We start from the raw sequence: 16,750 nt of genomic DNA, 5'->3' as shown, positions 1-16,750 counted from the left end.
TGCCCTTCAGGAGTTCCTTATTAGCTTCCAAGGATGTAGTAGATGCTCTGTGGGTTTTGTTTTCTTCCACATCCCGTCTCAACTTTTAACTATCTCACTTACGAGCTCTATGAAGCTTGGGAAATTCCTAACAAAAACAAATCTCACTTCTTTGCACCCTCAGCTTTAAAATAGTACGAGCCTGGAGGGGACCCCACTATACCTGGAAAGGAGGAAACTGTTCCCCAAAAGGAGATTGGCAACCCTATCTTGCCAACACAACTAGCACGGCTCAATGCACAGGAATTCAAAAGCGACGCACTTGGCTCTATCTGCCCAACCTGTTTTTCTCTCATATATATATATAATTCTGATGCTTTTAGGGCTCGTTTATCACAAAACGAGTTTGGGTTTGGGTGAGCTCTTATCAAAAGCTAATCACGTTCTCACAGGAGTCTCACCTCTGCTGATTCAGAAGCTCCTGGCTAGTCTCTGTGGGAAACAAAACCCTGGATTTGGATGGAATGCTCTGTAATTCTTACCTGCTCTAGGGACAGAAACCCCACAATACTTCTTACAGCAGATGTTTGGCAAAATAAAGAGAAATTGAGAGGCACCTAAATAACCTTCATGACTGATTCAGTACACATACCAGCTTTGACTTTAGCAACCGAGGTAGCAGCAGACAGTACAGACTTGGGGTCTTCTTTTGGCAAACATTCACAGCTCTCCGGATGGTATATGTCAGAGGTGGTATTCAGCAGGTTCTGACCAGTTCTGGAGAACCAGTAGTGGAAATTTTGAGTAGTTCATAGAACCAGCAAATCCCACCTCTGACTGGCCCCGCCCCCATCTATTCTCTGCCTCCCGAGTCCCAGTTGATCGACGGGGTCTTCTTTAGTTGCCCTGCACAGGAGAACGGAGCTGGAAAGCAGGTTAGTAGGGTGGGGAGGGAATGGGGATTTTGTAGTATCCTTCCCCCGCCATGCTCACCAAGCCACACCCGCAGAATGGGTAGTAAAAAAAAATGAATCCCACCACTGGTACATGTGATGTGACTAAGGGAGTTAGAAAGGTGGATAGGTGGGAGTTGGAAGGGATGCACAGCCAGGAAATGCTCAAGGAAACTGCTATACAGCTTTGGGGTGTGAAGCCAAGGTAGAGGTCACGCTAAATATTTAGCCAGGATTGATAAAGGAGGCAATTAATCATGGTTTGCAAAGAGAAGGTCACATGCAAGCTAAGTCAAACTGCACTATGGCCTAATGTGGCAAATGAACTCAGATCATACAGAAAAATACTTAAATTCCTTAACAAGATATGTTCCAATAGATAAAAAAGCAGCCCCAGTGGGATGACATTCACTTAAGAAGCTTTTAAGCCGCCTCTTGAAGAGACAAAGTTATTGTCCCAGGTTGTGTCCTTCAAAAAAGTTTAGGTATTGTTATATTTTTGCCTTTTAATCCCAGGCATGAGCCTTCTGTCCCTCTCCTTTTAATATTGTCTTAATAGTAATACTTTTGAGCAGATCAAAAGATAGTTTTGGACCCATAGTGAAAGGAGTATTCATTCACAGGTGTCAAGAGGGCCTCCACAACATTGCAACAAACATGGAAAACCTTTTGATTGTTGGTGATCAATCCTGCTAAGTCAGAATATGGCTTCCTTGATTTTGGTTTGTTCCATAAAACCGAGCTGCTGTAGTTTGTAAACCATTGTTGATGTCTTGTTGAGATGTGTGATCCTGACCATCAGGATTTAAGATACACACCCAGTCAATTGTGTGTGTTTTTCCATATATATTTTTAAAATTTGTAAGCCACCGGGTCATTACAGAGTTAGATACTGTCAAAATTAAATAATTTTACCAAGTCTACATTGAAGGAAATATACAATTTCTCTCTCTCTCTGTGTGTGTGTGTGTGTGTGTATCTTTTCTAGCTTATATATTTTCTATACATTTTTATATATATATATATATATATATATATATATATATATATATATATATATATAACACACACACACACACACACACATATATACACACACACACACACACATACATACATGCGTGGGAAAATACCGAACAAAGCTGAATTAGTACCCCAAAACTTAGAATATATTCTTAAGTTTTCCGGGTATAATGTATGGCATTCAGCTTTGTTGGTATTTCACGTCTAGTTGTGCTTTTAAAGTTGTAGCAGCAGTTTGGCAGAATCTCATCTGCCATCATCATATACAGAAGCCTGATGATGGCAGATGAGATTCTGCCAAACGTTGCTACAACTCTAAAAGCACAACTCCAAAGACGTGGGAAAATACCGAACAAAGCTGAATGCCATACATACATACATACATACATATAAAATTATACATATTTTCATATACATACATACATACATACAACACACACACACATACACTTATTTGCATAGTCTCTGGCATTACATTAAGCCACAGCTTGTTTAAATGGCTTGGTAAATATATTTAATAAAATTTTAATATTTATCTAATTTGGGGCCAAGTTCTCCTTAAAGCAATTTAGGTTGTCTCACTTCATATTACAGATAGGGAACTTCTGGATTTCATATTCCACTCTGTAAAATAAATATTGGCAAGTAAAAAGCCCAAGTAGATTAGAATTGTTACACTAAAAACCCCTGCCTGCGTGGGAATCTTCTAAACTCAGCAATGTTTAACACAAAGCTCTATCACCTGAGTCCTTCCACATAGCAGTTTGAAATGATGTTGCTGAGTTAAAGATTTCCTGGTTCATTAGGAGCAAGGTTTGTCTTTCAGGCTCAGCTCTGTGTTCAAGGAGATAATGCCACCTTTTTATCTTTTTTAATAGCTCTGAAGTCCACCCAAAGAACCTTGTTAATGGACTGATTAGAAATAATAACCAATAAATGGGAGGTTGCAAGGATTACTCTACCTTGTGTACATTTCCGCTCTTAAGAAATTGAGAACATGAACAGGAATTGTTCTTGAAGTCCACAGACAAAAAAAACAAAACACCTAATTGGTAGAAACGACCCAGCCCTTTCTGCTTTGAAGTAATTGGTGTTTCCATTCCACAGAATCCTTATTCCCAAATTATCATCTGGCAGTTTTTGGTTTCCTTAAGAAGCCCCATTCTAACTGGGTCTGCCTCACTTCCTAATAAAAGTATTTTAGGCCTGCAGCTAAAAAGCAGATTGCCTAGTTGGGCTCCCTCACAGGATCACTACTGCTCCAATTGCACAGCAGTAGAAACACTTAAGAGTTGTTCTTGGCTGCTCCTAGGAGAGTGCAGCAACTCTCAAATCCCTGCTTTGCTTGCACTAATTTTTATCAGCCTCCCCACATTGCATCAGGTGAGTAACGGCTCCTGGACTCTCCTGAAAGCTCTCCCATTGCCAAAAAGAAGTTTTCCAGCCAGCTTATGCAGAGTCAGTGCTCTAGCACATTTCAGGAAAGGAAAACACTACAGCTGAAATGCCACTTTCCCAGCTGAGAACGTCTCTCTCCAATACACACCCTCTTTTTTCCTCAGGCTGGCAATTTGTCTTCAGACAATGATTTCCAACACATGCCTCCTTTTCCCAGTGTGATTATCTTCACTCACACAAATACACACCCTTTCCTCCAGCTATTGCCATATAGCCTTGAGCCTGTGCATGTTTAATTGTGACAGGTAACCCTGTCTTCAGTTCAAGCACACTTACTCAGGCAAGGGGGCATGGAACTGTGGCAAGGGCCTTTTCTTTGCAGGCTTTATCTAGCTTGGTCAGCATTTTTCTCCCTTTTAAGCTGCCTTCTTAAAATCCATTTTCTGGGGGTTGCCTGACCCTAAGAAGTCTGTGCTGATATCCAGTCAAGGAAAAGGCAGCAGCAAGCCATAGACAAATCTTAACAAATTGACAAAATCATTTTTTTTAAGTTTTAATCATAATAGAACAACTGCTTTAAACTTAATGTGAACAGCTTTAAGCTTGAGTGTAAAATACCTGATTTTTGGAAGTTGAAAACTGGAATATCTTATCTGACTCACTTGTCTCCGCTGCTAATTTTCAGTTTTAATTCAAATTTAACTTCCGTGGACCTCATCTCATATTTAAGAGGTTCCTAAGGGTGTGTAAGTACACTAATGTGCTTATGTCACATTTTAGTTTTTTCATTTTGCTTCATTTTGTAATTTTTGTTTGATAAATACATATACCCCTGCTACCTCTCATAGGTATGTAGTTTTTTGCAGCCCAGAAAGTATAGTGTGAAACTTTTACTGATCCCTACAAATTCCTGAGATGGCTGGGATCATTTGGGCATAGGGAAAGGTACTTTGGTACATTCATAAATTTGCTTTTTCTTTCAGTAAGAGTAGCATACCTCCTCTTTCAGGATGTATGCTAAAAAAAGTCTAAAACCTGACTGACCAACTCAAGTCAAGAAGTAGCAGCCCTGGGAATCCAGCAGACGAGCCAAATTAAAAGGTGAGAACAGGAAGCAAGGAATTATTATTCCTTTCTAGAGGCAGTCAGGACAAGTTAACTTACATTTGAGCTATACTATTTCAGACAGCTAGGGAAAAGCGTTCACTTGATGTAGCATTTCTCCTTCCCCTCTCTAGAGAAGAAAAAGTTAAATAAGAATGCAATTTTTCTGCCTAGAAAATGGGGGTGTGAGAAAAATTCTGGTTGCTTTCCCTTATAAACTACCTTTCTACATGCCAGGAACTCTAATCACATTAAATGATTAAAGCGGAAATAACTTCCTCTTCAGGTAGTTTTGTGTATTACTTTTTCACAATAAAACAGGGAGCCAGATTGGGGTGGGGTGGGGGAAAGAGGAGAGAGAAAGGTTATTGCAGTATACTTTCTTGTCCTGAAGCATAACTCTGGACAAATTTACTATGACAGAGGCACTTTCCACCACATATGGTTCATTACAATCTGAAGTTAGTAGGATTCACTGGGTTAGGGATTTTTCTTTTTTGTCCTCACTGTGAGTTGTGTTGGGGGGAAGGGAGACTCAGCCAATCTCATTGTACACATGTTGTACTCTGGCAATAAAGGTTGATTTGATTTGATTTGATTTGAAGTTGCCCAGCGTGGAGATTGTAATCCTATAGATTTCTTCAGCAGTAAATAGGGCGACCCAAACCCTACTCCTTACTGAGGGAGTAAATAGTTTCCCTCCAATTTCCGCAGCCCACACATTCAGGAATTCAGTCTTTTTAACCTTCCTGCAAAACAAAAACAAAAATCAGTTTCCAAAGTGACTCAATGAGGAGAGAAAGCCTATGGATCGTACTTGAGAATTAAAAAGCTGTTCTTTTATAGCTCTGCGCCCCACTCCCCCGCCACGTGCACTAAGTTATTCTTTGCACCTCTCGTGAACTCCGTGATCGGAGCCGCGGTTAACTACGATTTCTCCCTCACCTCCACGCCCCCCACCCCCAAACCCCCAACTCCCGTTCACCAGCATTCATTTGGCCTTCCCAGGCTGTGAGAACGGGCTCCGCTTCTCGGAAAGATTAGGGAAGGGCGCGTTTTGGGTTTTTGTTTTCTCCTCCTCCTCCCTTTCCTTACAGGAAGAACAAACAACAACAAAAAAAGTCTCGTCGGTTTTTTTGTTTTAAAAAGAACGTATAAGTTTCTGTCAAATAAGGGCCGCGCTTCGCCAGATGCGCGAGGGGCCGTTGGCGCGTGTGCGTGTGAACCTTCATTCCCCCACATGTACTCCGAGGGGGTGGGGTGGAGGATGGAGCAGTATTTCCAAAGCGCCCACCCCACTCATGAGAAGAAGTCGCGGGTAGGATCCACGACAGTTCCCCACCCCACCCCAACCCTGGCAAAGGGGACGCCGCTGAGGGAAAGAAGCCCCCTTTCACGCCTCCCGGTGTTTTTTTTTTTTTCCCCTTAGTTTAGAGCGTCAGGCGGCGCAAAGATTTGGTGGGTTTATGATTATTTTGGTTACGATTATTATTATTATTATTATTTTTATTTTATTATTATTTTTATTATTATTATTATTATTATTTTGCAAGCAAGCGGCCGCTTAGCGCAAAGCTACGGGATCGGGATGAACAGGAGTGTGTAGACGTAACCACGCGGTCCAGCTCGCCTTCCCCACCTGCTCGCCTTTACCCACCTATTGCCAACCTCCGCCTCGCCTTTCGCGCGTCTTGCCCTGCGGCTCTCCCCCCCCCCTCCCTCTCCCTCTCTCTCTCTCTCTCTCCCGGTGGGCCGTCGCCCCTCCTCTTGTCACCCTTCCAAGGAAAAGGCAAGCCTCCCTCAGGGACCCGAGGCGGCGCTGCCGCTTCCTTTCCAACCCTCCTCCTTAATGCATATTAATGGCAACGCATGCGCCGCCTGTCCCTTTCCCCTCCTCTTGTGGCCATGGGCTAGCGCGGAGAGGCATTCTGTTCAGTGGGGCTTGCGGGACGGGCGATCGGTTCTCCTCCTTCTTCGGCTGCTGGTTTTTTTTTTTTTTTTTTTTTGGAGGGGGGTTAGTTCCTCCTCCTCCCCCCCCCCCCCGCTCTTTTCTTGCGCGCGTGCGGGTTTTTCTTTTTTTGTTGTTGTTGTTGTTGCCGTCGTCTTCGTCTTTGGGTGTCGTCTATGTGCGTGTCGCGGGGGGTGGGGAGGGGGGCTCGCCCGGGTTATTGTGTGGCCTTGAGCGAGAGGTGGCAAGTGGTCTGCAAAGAAAGAGAGGCGGAGAAGGCGGGGGGGGGGGGCAGAAAGGGACCAGAATAACCATCGCTAGTTAAATATATATATATTTGGAAGAGAAAAAAAAAGAAGAAGCAAAGGGGGGGGGCGCGCGGAAAGAGGGAGGCCAAGGAGAATAATAAAAGGAGGCTGGGCTGCTATTGAAAAGCTTTTGAAAAGTGGTGGTGTCTTCCCACCCGTGCGCACTTCGACTCGGGGAGTATATTAGAGCCGGACAGCGGCTGCCACAGCAGCGGCACCTTGGGAGCGTCTCTGAGCGAAGGGGACTCTGCAGGAAAGAGGCATGCTTTTATCAAGGAGACGACCGCAGCAGCTCACGGAGTTTTCCCTAAGTCTTTTTCTTGCGCTGTTATGCTTGCGAGTCAAGGTACGTTGCACATCTCGCTTCCCGCTGTAAAGCTTAAAACGACTTGGCTTTTTTTTCTCCCCCTTTTTAAGCCGCAACCAAAACAAAAAACCCTGAACAAAACGCATCTCGGTTCTCTCTCCTCTCTTTTTCTCCAGCGATATCATGAGTTGTAGTTAATTTTGCACAACCAAATTGGAGGGGGGGGGGGAGAAGAAAGGGGGAAGGGAGGTTCTTCAGGACTCCCGAAGAACCTCGTGCGTTGCAAACCCCGGTTTTTTTTTTGTTTTTGCCCCCTTTCCATTTTCATTAAAAAAAAAAAACTCTGTAAAATGCAACGTATCTTGGAACCGCCGGAGATTAAAAAAAAAAAACTGCCCCGCCCTCTTAGCAGATTTATTTAATTACCCCAAACTTTCCAAAAAATGCTCCGTTTCGCTTTTTCCTACAGGAGTTCTGCTTTTTTTCTTTTTTTTTGCAAAGTGACTTAGAGTTTGTACGGTTGCATGGGTTAGATTTAAACTGTGGGGTTTGCCCTGTGTTCGGATTATTACGGGTTCGAAAGACAGGTTTTTCATGTCCCCTCCGGAGACTACATACAGCATGACACCCTTTTCCAACTCTGATTATTAGAATTTCCTTCCTTGCTTCTTGGAGGGAGAGGGAGAGAAGGAAGAAATGCATTGGTGTTCTTTAGTTTTCATAGCTTGGTTCGGTCCTTTAGAGGAAGGGTAGAAATCTGTCTTCCCCTTTGGTGTGTTTAACTGGTCGGTTTTCTTTTTTACAACCTGGTGTGACTAAAACGCTGTTCCTCTCCCTTTTTCTGGGGAGGGTCTTCTTTCTTAACAGGTGACTCTAACATCGGGCCAGTTCGAGTTCGAGATCATATCCATGCAAAATATCAATGGAAAATTGCAGAATGGAAATTGTTGTGATGGGACCAGAAACCCAATTGATAAAAAATGCACCAGAGATGAATGTGATACCTATTTCAAAGTTTGCCTGAAGGAGTATCAGTCCCGTGTTTCTGCTGAGGGCGCTTGTAGCTTTGGATTTGGATCTACCCCCGTCATCGGTGGGAATACCTTTAATTTAAGATACAGCCGGAATAATGAAAGGAACCGGATTGTCCTCCCTTTCAATTTTGCCTGGCCGGTGAGTTGAAGCACTTAAGGCATCCTGCCACATTTTGTGTGTGTTTGTGTGTGTGTGTGTGTTTGTGTGTGTATGCATACAAAAGTGCTGGCTGCCTTCAATATTCTTGGTGGAGTTCTTGGCTTCCCTTTCTCTTTTCTGTCCAGCCCCAAGAACAAGGGTTTGGCAAGCATGTAAAAAAACCTTCCCAAGCTAGAGACCTACTGCTTGGTCCGATTTAGTTTAGGAGGAATAGGAGCCTCAAGTAGCTTGTACCACCTGAAGTATATAATGTACTCTGTGTGCATTTGCTCTAAGCTCTTTTGAAAGTATGCGTGAGTTCCCTTGAGAATGACAAGAGGTCACAAGTTCATGTTACCGATTTTATTTTTCTTCCCAATTAGTTCTTGTGCCCAGGAAAAAGGGAGGGGCAATGCCTCTCCCGGTCCCTTGGTGAAATGTAGCTTGCCAGAAAAGGGCATGTTTAGGGAGTCATCCCTAAAGGATTCTCTGTATTCTCCCTGGTACTCATCGGAGCTGTTTGCAGGGCCACCTTCTCAAAGAACCTTGGATGCTTATAAAGCAGAATGAAAGCCAGAGACCCACCTTGCAAATCGTCTGATCTCCCCTTGTAAGCCACCATTGCTGCTGGCCAGGCCAAAAAAATCTCTCTCTCTCTCTCTCCTGGAATCATGGTTCTTTAGTGTTAACTGGGATGTCTATTCTAAAACACAAGGATTTACATTGGGGAAGGTTTGAACTTTAACTTTTGGAGCAGGCCCAAGAGTTGGCTGTAAGATATTGGCTGTAAATAATCCAGTCCTTAAATAAGTGATGAATCCATCTGTGCCTTATGCATATCGCTTGTTCTTGACCAAGCTTCTTTAAAGTTGAGGTGGTTGATTTATTTCAGAATATGCTATCTTTGCTCAGGAATGGTATTTAAATAAAAAAACAGAAAAGCAACAACTTTGGCCAGACATGTGGGTTCCATCTAACATCCTCATTGAAGATGCTGAACAGTTGTAGGTGGCGAGTAGTTTCAAGGAGCGTTTCCTGGTTACTTGGAAATCCTGATGAAAATCTGCCTCTTCGTGAAGAGGATCCCCCCTCCTCCCATTGGCTCTTTGGAAGAGATGCAACTATGAGGTCTCAGACACAAGATTGTGTTTTCTTATTGGCTCAGATTACTAAATTGGAGGCAGCGGAGAAGTCAGTGGGAGGGATGCCCAAGCCACCGCCTCTGCTCTCTAGTAGTTAGGAGCAGAATTTGCCAAATGCTGCTGTACTGCCTCCTGTCTGCCTATGTGGTAAAAATCTTCAGCTCACTCGTTTTTTCTCATCATTTGCCCCCCTCCCAACTTTTTTTCTTTGTTTTTGGGGTGTAGGTGGGTGGGGTTGAAACCAAATTCATGTATTTAAAAAAGATATTACAAGGAATAAGTAGAAAAATGTACTCTCTTCAGGATTCAGTAGGTTGAATTTTACTGGGAATAAGATAAAAACATGCCAACCATGCCATCAAAGTGCTATATTTTTAAAGGGGTGTGTGACAATGTGTGTGTGTGACAATGGTCAGGGACTGCCACGTTTTTTTTTATTTAAAAAATTGGACTTTTTCTCTTTAAATTGAGAGAAGTCTGTTGAGGATGCCTTGTTAAAAAAATCTGTTTCAGGTGTCATAAAGCAAATTGTTTCTGTCTAATTACCAAACAGTGACTTGCACTTTTGCAAAAAGGGAGCAAGGATTGAAATTGGTTGATATGGGAAATTTGGTGGAACACAGCTCCCACACATTTATCACATAATCACTGTCTGTATTTGGAACCAGGTCTAACTGAGGTCAGTGCAGCTTACTTCCAGATAAATCACCATAAAAATTGGACCTTTGATCAGGAAAGAAAGTGGAGATTATTTAAAACTAAAGTGCACTTGTCTCCCCGTCTTTATGTTCTAGCACGGCCATGTGCTTTGCTTTTCAACTCATTCAGAAACACCAACCTGCCTTTTGCAGAAAGCATTTAGAATTAGAGACGACTTAATCTTATAGCTTAAGCTCTTTGTCTCACCAGGTTCCTTAGCAGGTGTCTCTGCCTCTAAAAGTACTAGCTGTTGATATATATATATATTTTTTTTTGATTTGCCAGATAAAGCATTTCTTACCTCAGCATTATGATGGACAGTATATGCAGGCAAAAAGACACACCGAAATCGATTTCGGGTTGGCAAAATATTCCTGAACCAGAAATCTGATTCAAATTAAAGCTAGTTTCTACAGCGTGGACAGAGGTTGTGTTTTCCTCTAGTGCTCCGGAGGCGTGGTGCTTTTTTCCTCCCTTTCATCCATCTAGCTGGGCGTATTTGTTTTCCTAATACAGCTCTCACTTTTGTTGTTACCTGTCTTCTGCAGGCGTGCTCCAGGCCTCATGCCACCTCTTGTTCGTTAAGTGTTAGGCATGGCCAAGTCATCTGCAGGCATGTTTTGGGATATTGAGCTACAAAGGCAATCCATGGCATAACTTGCACAACTCTAAACTTGTTAACCAAGGAAGTTGGGAGGCTTGGGTGAGATGTCTACTCTGTTACTCATATAACAGTTATTGTCTTCTTTCTGGTGATGCGTAGGGAAACTTCCTAGCCTGTAACAAATTGGGCAGTTTTTTGAAAGTTGGTGTAAGCCAGTGTTTTTACTTTACCCCTCACCCCCATTTCAACAGTAGGAGACACATAAATGTGAATTGCTGTTGCTTTGAGTGATGTTGAGGGAAGCCTTTCTAGCTTGCTTTTAACAAAATCTTGCATCTTCTATTTACTGAAAATGTTTCTCCCTGTGGTCTTTTCAGAAACTACACTTGCTGCAATAATATTGTGTGACACAGCATTTTGTCTACCACTTTTTCCTAATAAACCACGAACTCTTGTTTTCTTTGAGTGAATCAAAACAGTTATTTTTGTTTTGTTTTTAAAGGGAGGTGTAGGAAGTAAGTTTGAAATTTGTTAAAACTTCCCATTGTCTGGTCTGGATTTTGATGTAAGCTGGATGAGTAATGATTGTGGGGACAGAGGGCTGTACATTTCCTTTTAAGAGATTGGAGATTTGAATTAGTTGCTAGGAAACAGGACAGCAAATCAGCAGGAAGGAAATAAAGGGAGCCATCCAGAACACCACACCTGCAATCATGGCTAAAATTAAGTAGGGGGGAATGGAATTGGCTAACATTTAGAAAGCTTGACCAACACTTCAGCCAAGGAGCATTCTATGTATTGATTATAAAATCCCACAAAGATGCTTAGTCTCTAAAGAGACTTGATTCTTAGCTCTTATTCCTAAGAATGCATTTGTTTAAAGAGCTCAATCCAGTGCACAAATAGATTTATCTCCAGTATTTGAACTGTATTGATCCATTGAAGTAAGCCATTATTAAATGAGGGGAGCATTAAAAGTTTGCCTTTTCTTTTGATGAAAGGTCCCATCTCTCCCTCTGTCCCAGGAGTTTTGGGCTTTTCTAAAATATATTCCTCAGAACTTGAAACAGTTCATTTTTTTTTAATCCCTGATGAATTTGCTAATATATAAAGTGTATCAACCTGTTGGATTTGGAATAAGGTGCTAAAGTACTTTGGCTGGCTGCAAAAAAAGTTTAAGATGGGAGTTTTAAATGCCTTACATTTGTATGAACCTTTGGGTTGGAAAAGCCTTGGAAGCAGGCCAGCTGGTTATTTCAGAAGATTCTTTTACAAGTAGTTTGCAAAATGGTAAAATTCCTTCAGAATCTGTTGTTGGGGAAAACTATCATTTTGCTGAGTTATGCTAGGCTTTTATTGTAGTCAGTCGCCTAAAAGCCTTTTGTCTGGTCTATCAAAGGGTCTCTGACCTAAAGAGGAAGGAAAAAGAAAAGCTATCAGATTATCTCGGAGCTTGTGAATACTTTCCCATTCAGACTTTGCAAGACCAGTCACTCCACTTAAAGTAACTTTCTGAAAGTGAAATTTGCAGCACCAAGCATAGAATTAAGCAGTGTTGGGCAAACCTACATTCACTAAAAGGACTGAGTACATCGTGGGAAAGACTGTGGAATGTGAAAATACTTAAGTTATTTTTAATGAGAGGCTACAGCAGAGCAGGTAATTGTTTTCATGGAGTTGGTTACTTTTCCAACTTGGCTTCATCCCTGTCAGATTGTAGCTCATTGGGCGAGGTTGGTAACCCACAATGTGTAATGCTTTGTAATCTGATTGTAATACTTTTTTACACCCTTTGCCCATGAGTTTAACTTGGAATGTATGCATTTTTAAACTGATTTGTTTATTCCCACATCCTCATGCAGCAAAAACAAAGGCCCACTGTAGGTAAATAAGGCTATACAGTTTTAAAGATAACCTAATTCTGTAGACGATTGGACTGCTTCTTGATTTCCCCTTGAGTACATTATTCAAAAATCAATGTAGGTTATGCATTTATGCACACTAGCAAATAAATGCTTTGGGTCACTTCTGATCAGGCTGAAAGTCCATCAGCTTGTGCTTTTGGATAAGTACATGAACAACCTCTGCTGTAAGAAAGATGACAGCATTTTTTTTTTAAAAAAAGAAAAGTGTGATATTCCACCTGTGGTATTATGCTCATCATGCTGGAGTTAGAAGACTTTGACTACTTAGCTTCTTTATTGTAGTATTGTATTGGAAATGACGTGGGTGAAACGAGAAGGTGCCAAAAGAAAGCTAAAACGAGAAATGGAATCATGCGGTGCAAATGACCCAACGTGTAATAAAATGGCTAAATTGGCTCAAATAAATGCCCCAATATTTTGTTTGGTTTTCTTGTGGAGAATACCGCCACTACTATCTCTTTTTCTTCCCTTTTCTCCCTGTTTGAGGCTTACTGGGTGCAACTCTTTAAGTTTTTGCTTGGCTGGCTGCTAAGTATTCTGTCTATTAACCTTGTAACCCTGTCCTAACTAGGGCATTAAATAATCAAAGCTGTGCTTTAAGCAGGTAGTGAAGCTAAATGCTGAGAATAGCAGATAATCTTGGTGGTGAGGTTTAAACTAGCCACTGGCAGCCCAGCATGCTTGGGTGGAGGTAGGTGTAAACAGATATAGAATTAACAGGGGTTTTTTACCTTTTTTTAAAAAAATCTTAGCCCCACCCCTTGGCCAACAGATAAAGTCTTTTTTTAGAGAATATTTAGTTAAAGGCAAAGGTACCATGATCCCTTACTAAAATTACATGTTCTTCCTCTCTCCCTTGCCTCCCCCTTTTTAAAGCAGATCACTTTAGTCCTTGGAATATTGTAGCCTGACCACCCAGACAGAAGCACTGGTGGCTAATATTAAGCAGTGACAATAGCATGGCCATGCTGACTGCAGAGAGGATTATTGAATATAATGGGAACAGTCCAAAAATAATGCTAATATAGGGCAAGCAACAGGAAGCAACAGTAGACTCAGCATAGTTTGGCTCCCAGACAAACTGTGGGCTAGCTTTACACAATGGCAAGTTCAGCACATCCCTAATAATAGTGATTATTATTCCATCAGCCTTGCCAGAGCCCCCGATTGACTTGGTTCGTTACAAGCGGAGCACGCACATTCAGAAGTCACTGTGTCTTCCTTTCAGAGAAGAAGGGGAGCCGTATTTGGGGTACTTAGAAATCTTTGCCGCTTCTGCAAAGTGGGGGGGCAGAAAGCTGACTCTGAATTAAAGAAACAACTCAGTATTGTTCATATCCAGTAAGGTTTCCTTTTCTCAAGAATTGCTATCAGCTTGCCAGGGCCTCGAGCTGTCTTGCTATGCTGGCTATCTGATTCCCAGGCTTTCTGTTTGTTATTTGTATTATTTTGTTGGTCTTGAACTAAAAAATAAATCACACCATGTTCAGCTAAGCATTCATTTCTGTTCTAAAGATCCTAGAAAGATTACTTGATTTTTAGTAAAATATATTACTGAAATTTAAAAAATTTTAACAGCAAAGCCAACTGTGATAGGGAAATAAAGTGAGAATTGCTCTGATCAAGCAGACCTACTTCAATTTGTTGGGTGTGCTTGCTCAGTTACTCTGGGAGCAGAGCTGAGGAAGTTATGTGTTGGCCATGTGTGGTCCTTAGCTGCAGAAAATGCCACTGTAGTTCCCTTCCTTCCTTGCCAGCCAGCTGATCAAGCTGATCAGCTAGTTGGCAATAAATGCTGATTTTCCACAGCTGGTGGAAACACTTTGAATATTTGGAAAGCTATCTGGACAAAAGGGAGTGTGTGGAGTGGCAGAAAGAGGAAGAGGGTTTTTTTCTCAGATGTTTTGAAGAAATGGATCTGTGTAATCTTCAGGGCCCATAACGGTCCTCTGCCCCTGATATAAGCCTTTTGTCTAATGGCTAAGACTGAGAAAAGGGTAAACCTTCTCAAGATCTGTCTTTAAGTATTTCTTGGAGGAAAAGAAACCACATTACAGAGCCACATCTTGGCAACCCAAGTGTTACAATTTATTACATAAAACATCTTCATCCCATTTTTCCCCACTTAAAAGGCACTCCAAGTGGGAGGAGGCTGTAAATCTTGTGAGCTCAAATATCAAGATTGGCTTCACATTTTTGCTGCATCAATCAGCAGAGGCTAGATTTGAACCTGGGGCCTTCAGATAAAATCTCTTATTACAAAGTGTACAGTAAGGCATTCTGGTTCTTTTGGGGAAAAGTAAAACAAGGGTGAGGTGCGTGGGAATGAGAACCATTGCTGGCAAGAGTCATCCTTAGATCCCTGCTTTTCCCAGACTTGTGGAATGTAGCCAGGGCCACAGAGGCATGTCCCAAATTTAGATTGGGGTGGGGGGGTGGGTTTGTAATTTCTCTAAGATGAGTTGGCTCAAGAGGGAGCTTGGTTTCATGTTATAAAAAGTGGTAGGAAAGAGAGCGGATTGGATATGTTTCCTGCGAACGTTCTAAAATTCTCTGGTTTGCTCAGGCATTCCTGTGCCTTTTAATTATTTCTGATTATATCATGACTGCAATTCTCCCCCTCCCAAAATGGGACAAAACAATTTTCTTTGGGAAAAGAGAGAATAAATGGCACCTGTTTCAGAAGGTTTTTCTGAATTGCAGCCTTAAAAAAAAAAAATCCTCTTTTATCCATTGATGTAAGCTTTTCTCACCCCAGGGAATCCGATTGTATTCTTGAGGTTATATACTTGGGCTAGGAGTGTGTAGTTAACTAAGGAAGGAAGAGGTAGGGGTCAGTTTTATGGCCGTGGGAACCTAACAAGTATGCATTTTCATTGGATGCCAGGACATAAAAGGCCTGCCCCAGTTTAAACAAATATCAAAACTGTTGTCACTCAAACTGTCATATGCGTGCAGGAGCCCAGGAAGATTTGCAAACTAGAAGTAGGTAATGGGCACGTTCTAGAAATTTTGGGTTACCAATTCTAAGTGTTAACCTTACACATTTTACACTGATCCAGAATCACAGCCCAGGGTAGCTGGAGGCTGAGGTCGGAAGCTAAACAGCATCAGTGCTGGTGAAGATTGGCTAGGGAATCTCCAGGTTGTAAACTAGAGTAAGGAATTTTTAAAAATGGAAGAAGGCAAGCGGCGAATCATTTAATCTCTATGATTACGTTCATAATTGTCACCAGGACCTGAGGAAACCTCTTCATAGCAACATGGCTTGCTCTGAAGAGCGGAAAGCCGGCTTTTTAAAGTAATGACCAGGATTGCAAGGCTCCTCTTGTCAGTATGCCCCAACTAGAGACAGACTTGAACAAGCAGTCTTGATTGCTGAAAGAATATCCGTGTGCCTTGGGATGGCTGGCAAACGGTGCAGAGAGGGGACAACGTAGTATTTGCCCAGGAAGAGCAAATTCACTCAGCAAAAGAGAACCACGAAAGGACTGGATACCTGGCTCTTACAGATATTAAGTTTTACTTCTAATATCAGAAATCAGAAATGTGATCAATAGTAAGCTTGTGTTTTGGATGCTTGATAACTGGCTCTCCCAATCTATTTTGCATCACAAGGAAAACCATTGAGTTTAGAGAAGGGGGCTTTCCTTGGCCTTATGTCTGACATTTATAAGATGGTTACAGGTGGGGCAGCTTCATCATCACACCGTCCTCCCCTGGTAAGCCTGAAATGGTAGTGGCCAGAGACGGTGTGGCTGGCTGATGAGAACTGGCCTGTTAAATAGTAGCAGGAGCCCATTCCTTCCTTTCTGAAGGTTCGTATTACATGCCTTGGGGGGCTGCTTGCTTTGGGTTTTTGATTCTGAATAAACCATGCAGGGGTTTTTCATGGTTCCCAAGCCTAAACTTCAGGCATACGTGGTTTTCTTTTCCTCTAATTGTATGGAAGCCTCTTTGTCTCTGGCTGGCCAGGGATAGAGTTGCACTAGTGAACTGGATGTGACTTTCTCTCGTAGCTGCCTGCCTACTTGTTGCCTAGTACCTTGACTTGATGGGATAAGGTTCAAGATGTGGAATTCCTTGTGTCTGACTGGTGTATTTATTCAAAGATGTGCAAAGGTCAGGCATGGCATGGGAAAAAATTAAGCCTCTGTGCTGTATGCCTGCATTCCTCGGCTATCTTA

At 42.1% G+C, this 16,750-nt stretch overlaps 1 protein-coding gene and 1 long non-coding RNA gene across 5 annotated transcripts in view; one reads left to right on the top strand and one right to left on the bottom strand.

The window, feature by feature from the left end:
* Positions 1-2,473: 2,473 nt before the first annotated feature.
* LOC113442696 (uncharacterized) lies at positions 2,474-6,226 on the bottom strand. Of its 3 annotated transcripts, none has more exons than XR_015740622.1 (3): positions 6,115-6,226; positions 5,443-5,547; positions 2,474-5,206 (listed from the first exon to the last, which is right to left on the bottom strand). It is a non-coding gene; the product is annotated as an uncharacterized LOC113442696 (long non-coding RNA). The 3 variants fall into 3 exon arrangements; XR_015740624.1 differs by having other exon boundaries at positions 4,880-5,206; positions 6,097-6,142; XR_003375016.2 differs by having other exon boundaries at positions 4,880-5,206; positions 5,443-5,532; positions 6,097-6,142.
* A 153-nt stretch (positions 6,227-6,379) lies between these two features.
* JAG1 (jagged canonical Notch ligand 1) overlaps positions 6,380-16,750 on the top strand; it is a 59,785-nt gene continuing 49,414 nt past the window's right edge. The window contains exons 1-2 of one of the 2 annotated variants that reach the window (XM_087919151.1): positions 6,380-7,059; positions 7,888-8,193. In XM_087919151.1, the coding sequence (XP_087775277.1) occupies positions 6,976-7,059; positions 7,888-8,193 (390 nt within the window). In that variant the 5' untranslated portion in view covers positions 6,380-6,975. Of the gene's footprint in view, positions 7,060-7,869; positions 8,194-16,750 lie in introns of both variants that reach the window. The other variant, XM_087919155.1, reaches the window with a different exon arrangement.

This window comes from Pseudonaja textilis, chromosome 1, assembly GCF_049901715.1.
Source record: "Pseudonaja textilis isolate UNSWEBS1 chromosome 1, rPseTex1.2, whole genome shotgun sequence".
Taxonomy (NCBI): Eukaryota; Metazoa; Chordata; class Lepidosauria; order Squamata; family Elapidae; genus Pseudonaja; species Pseudonaja textilis.
The sequence above is the reverse complement of the archived record's forward strand: the minus strand, read 5'-3'. Positions and strand labels throughout refer to the sequence as shown.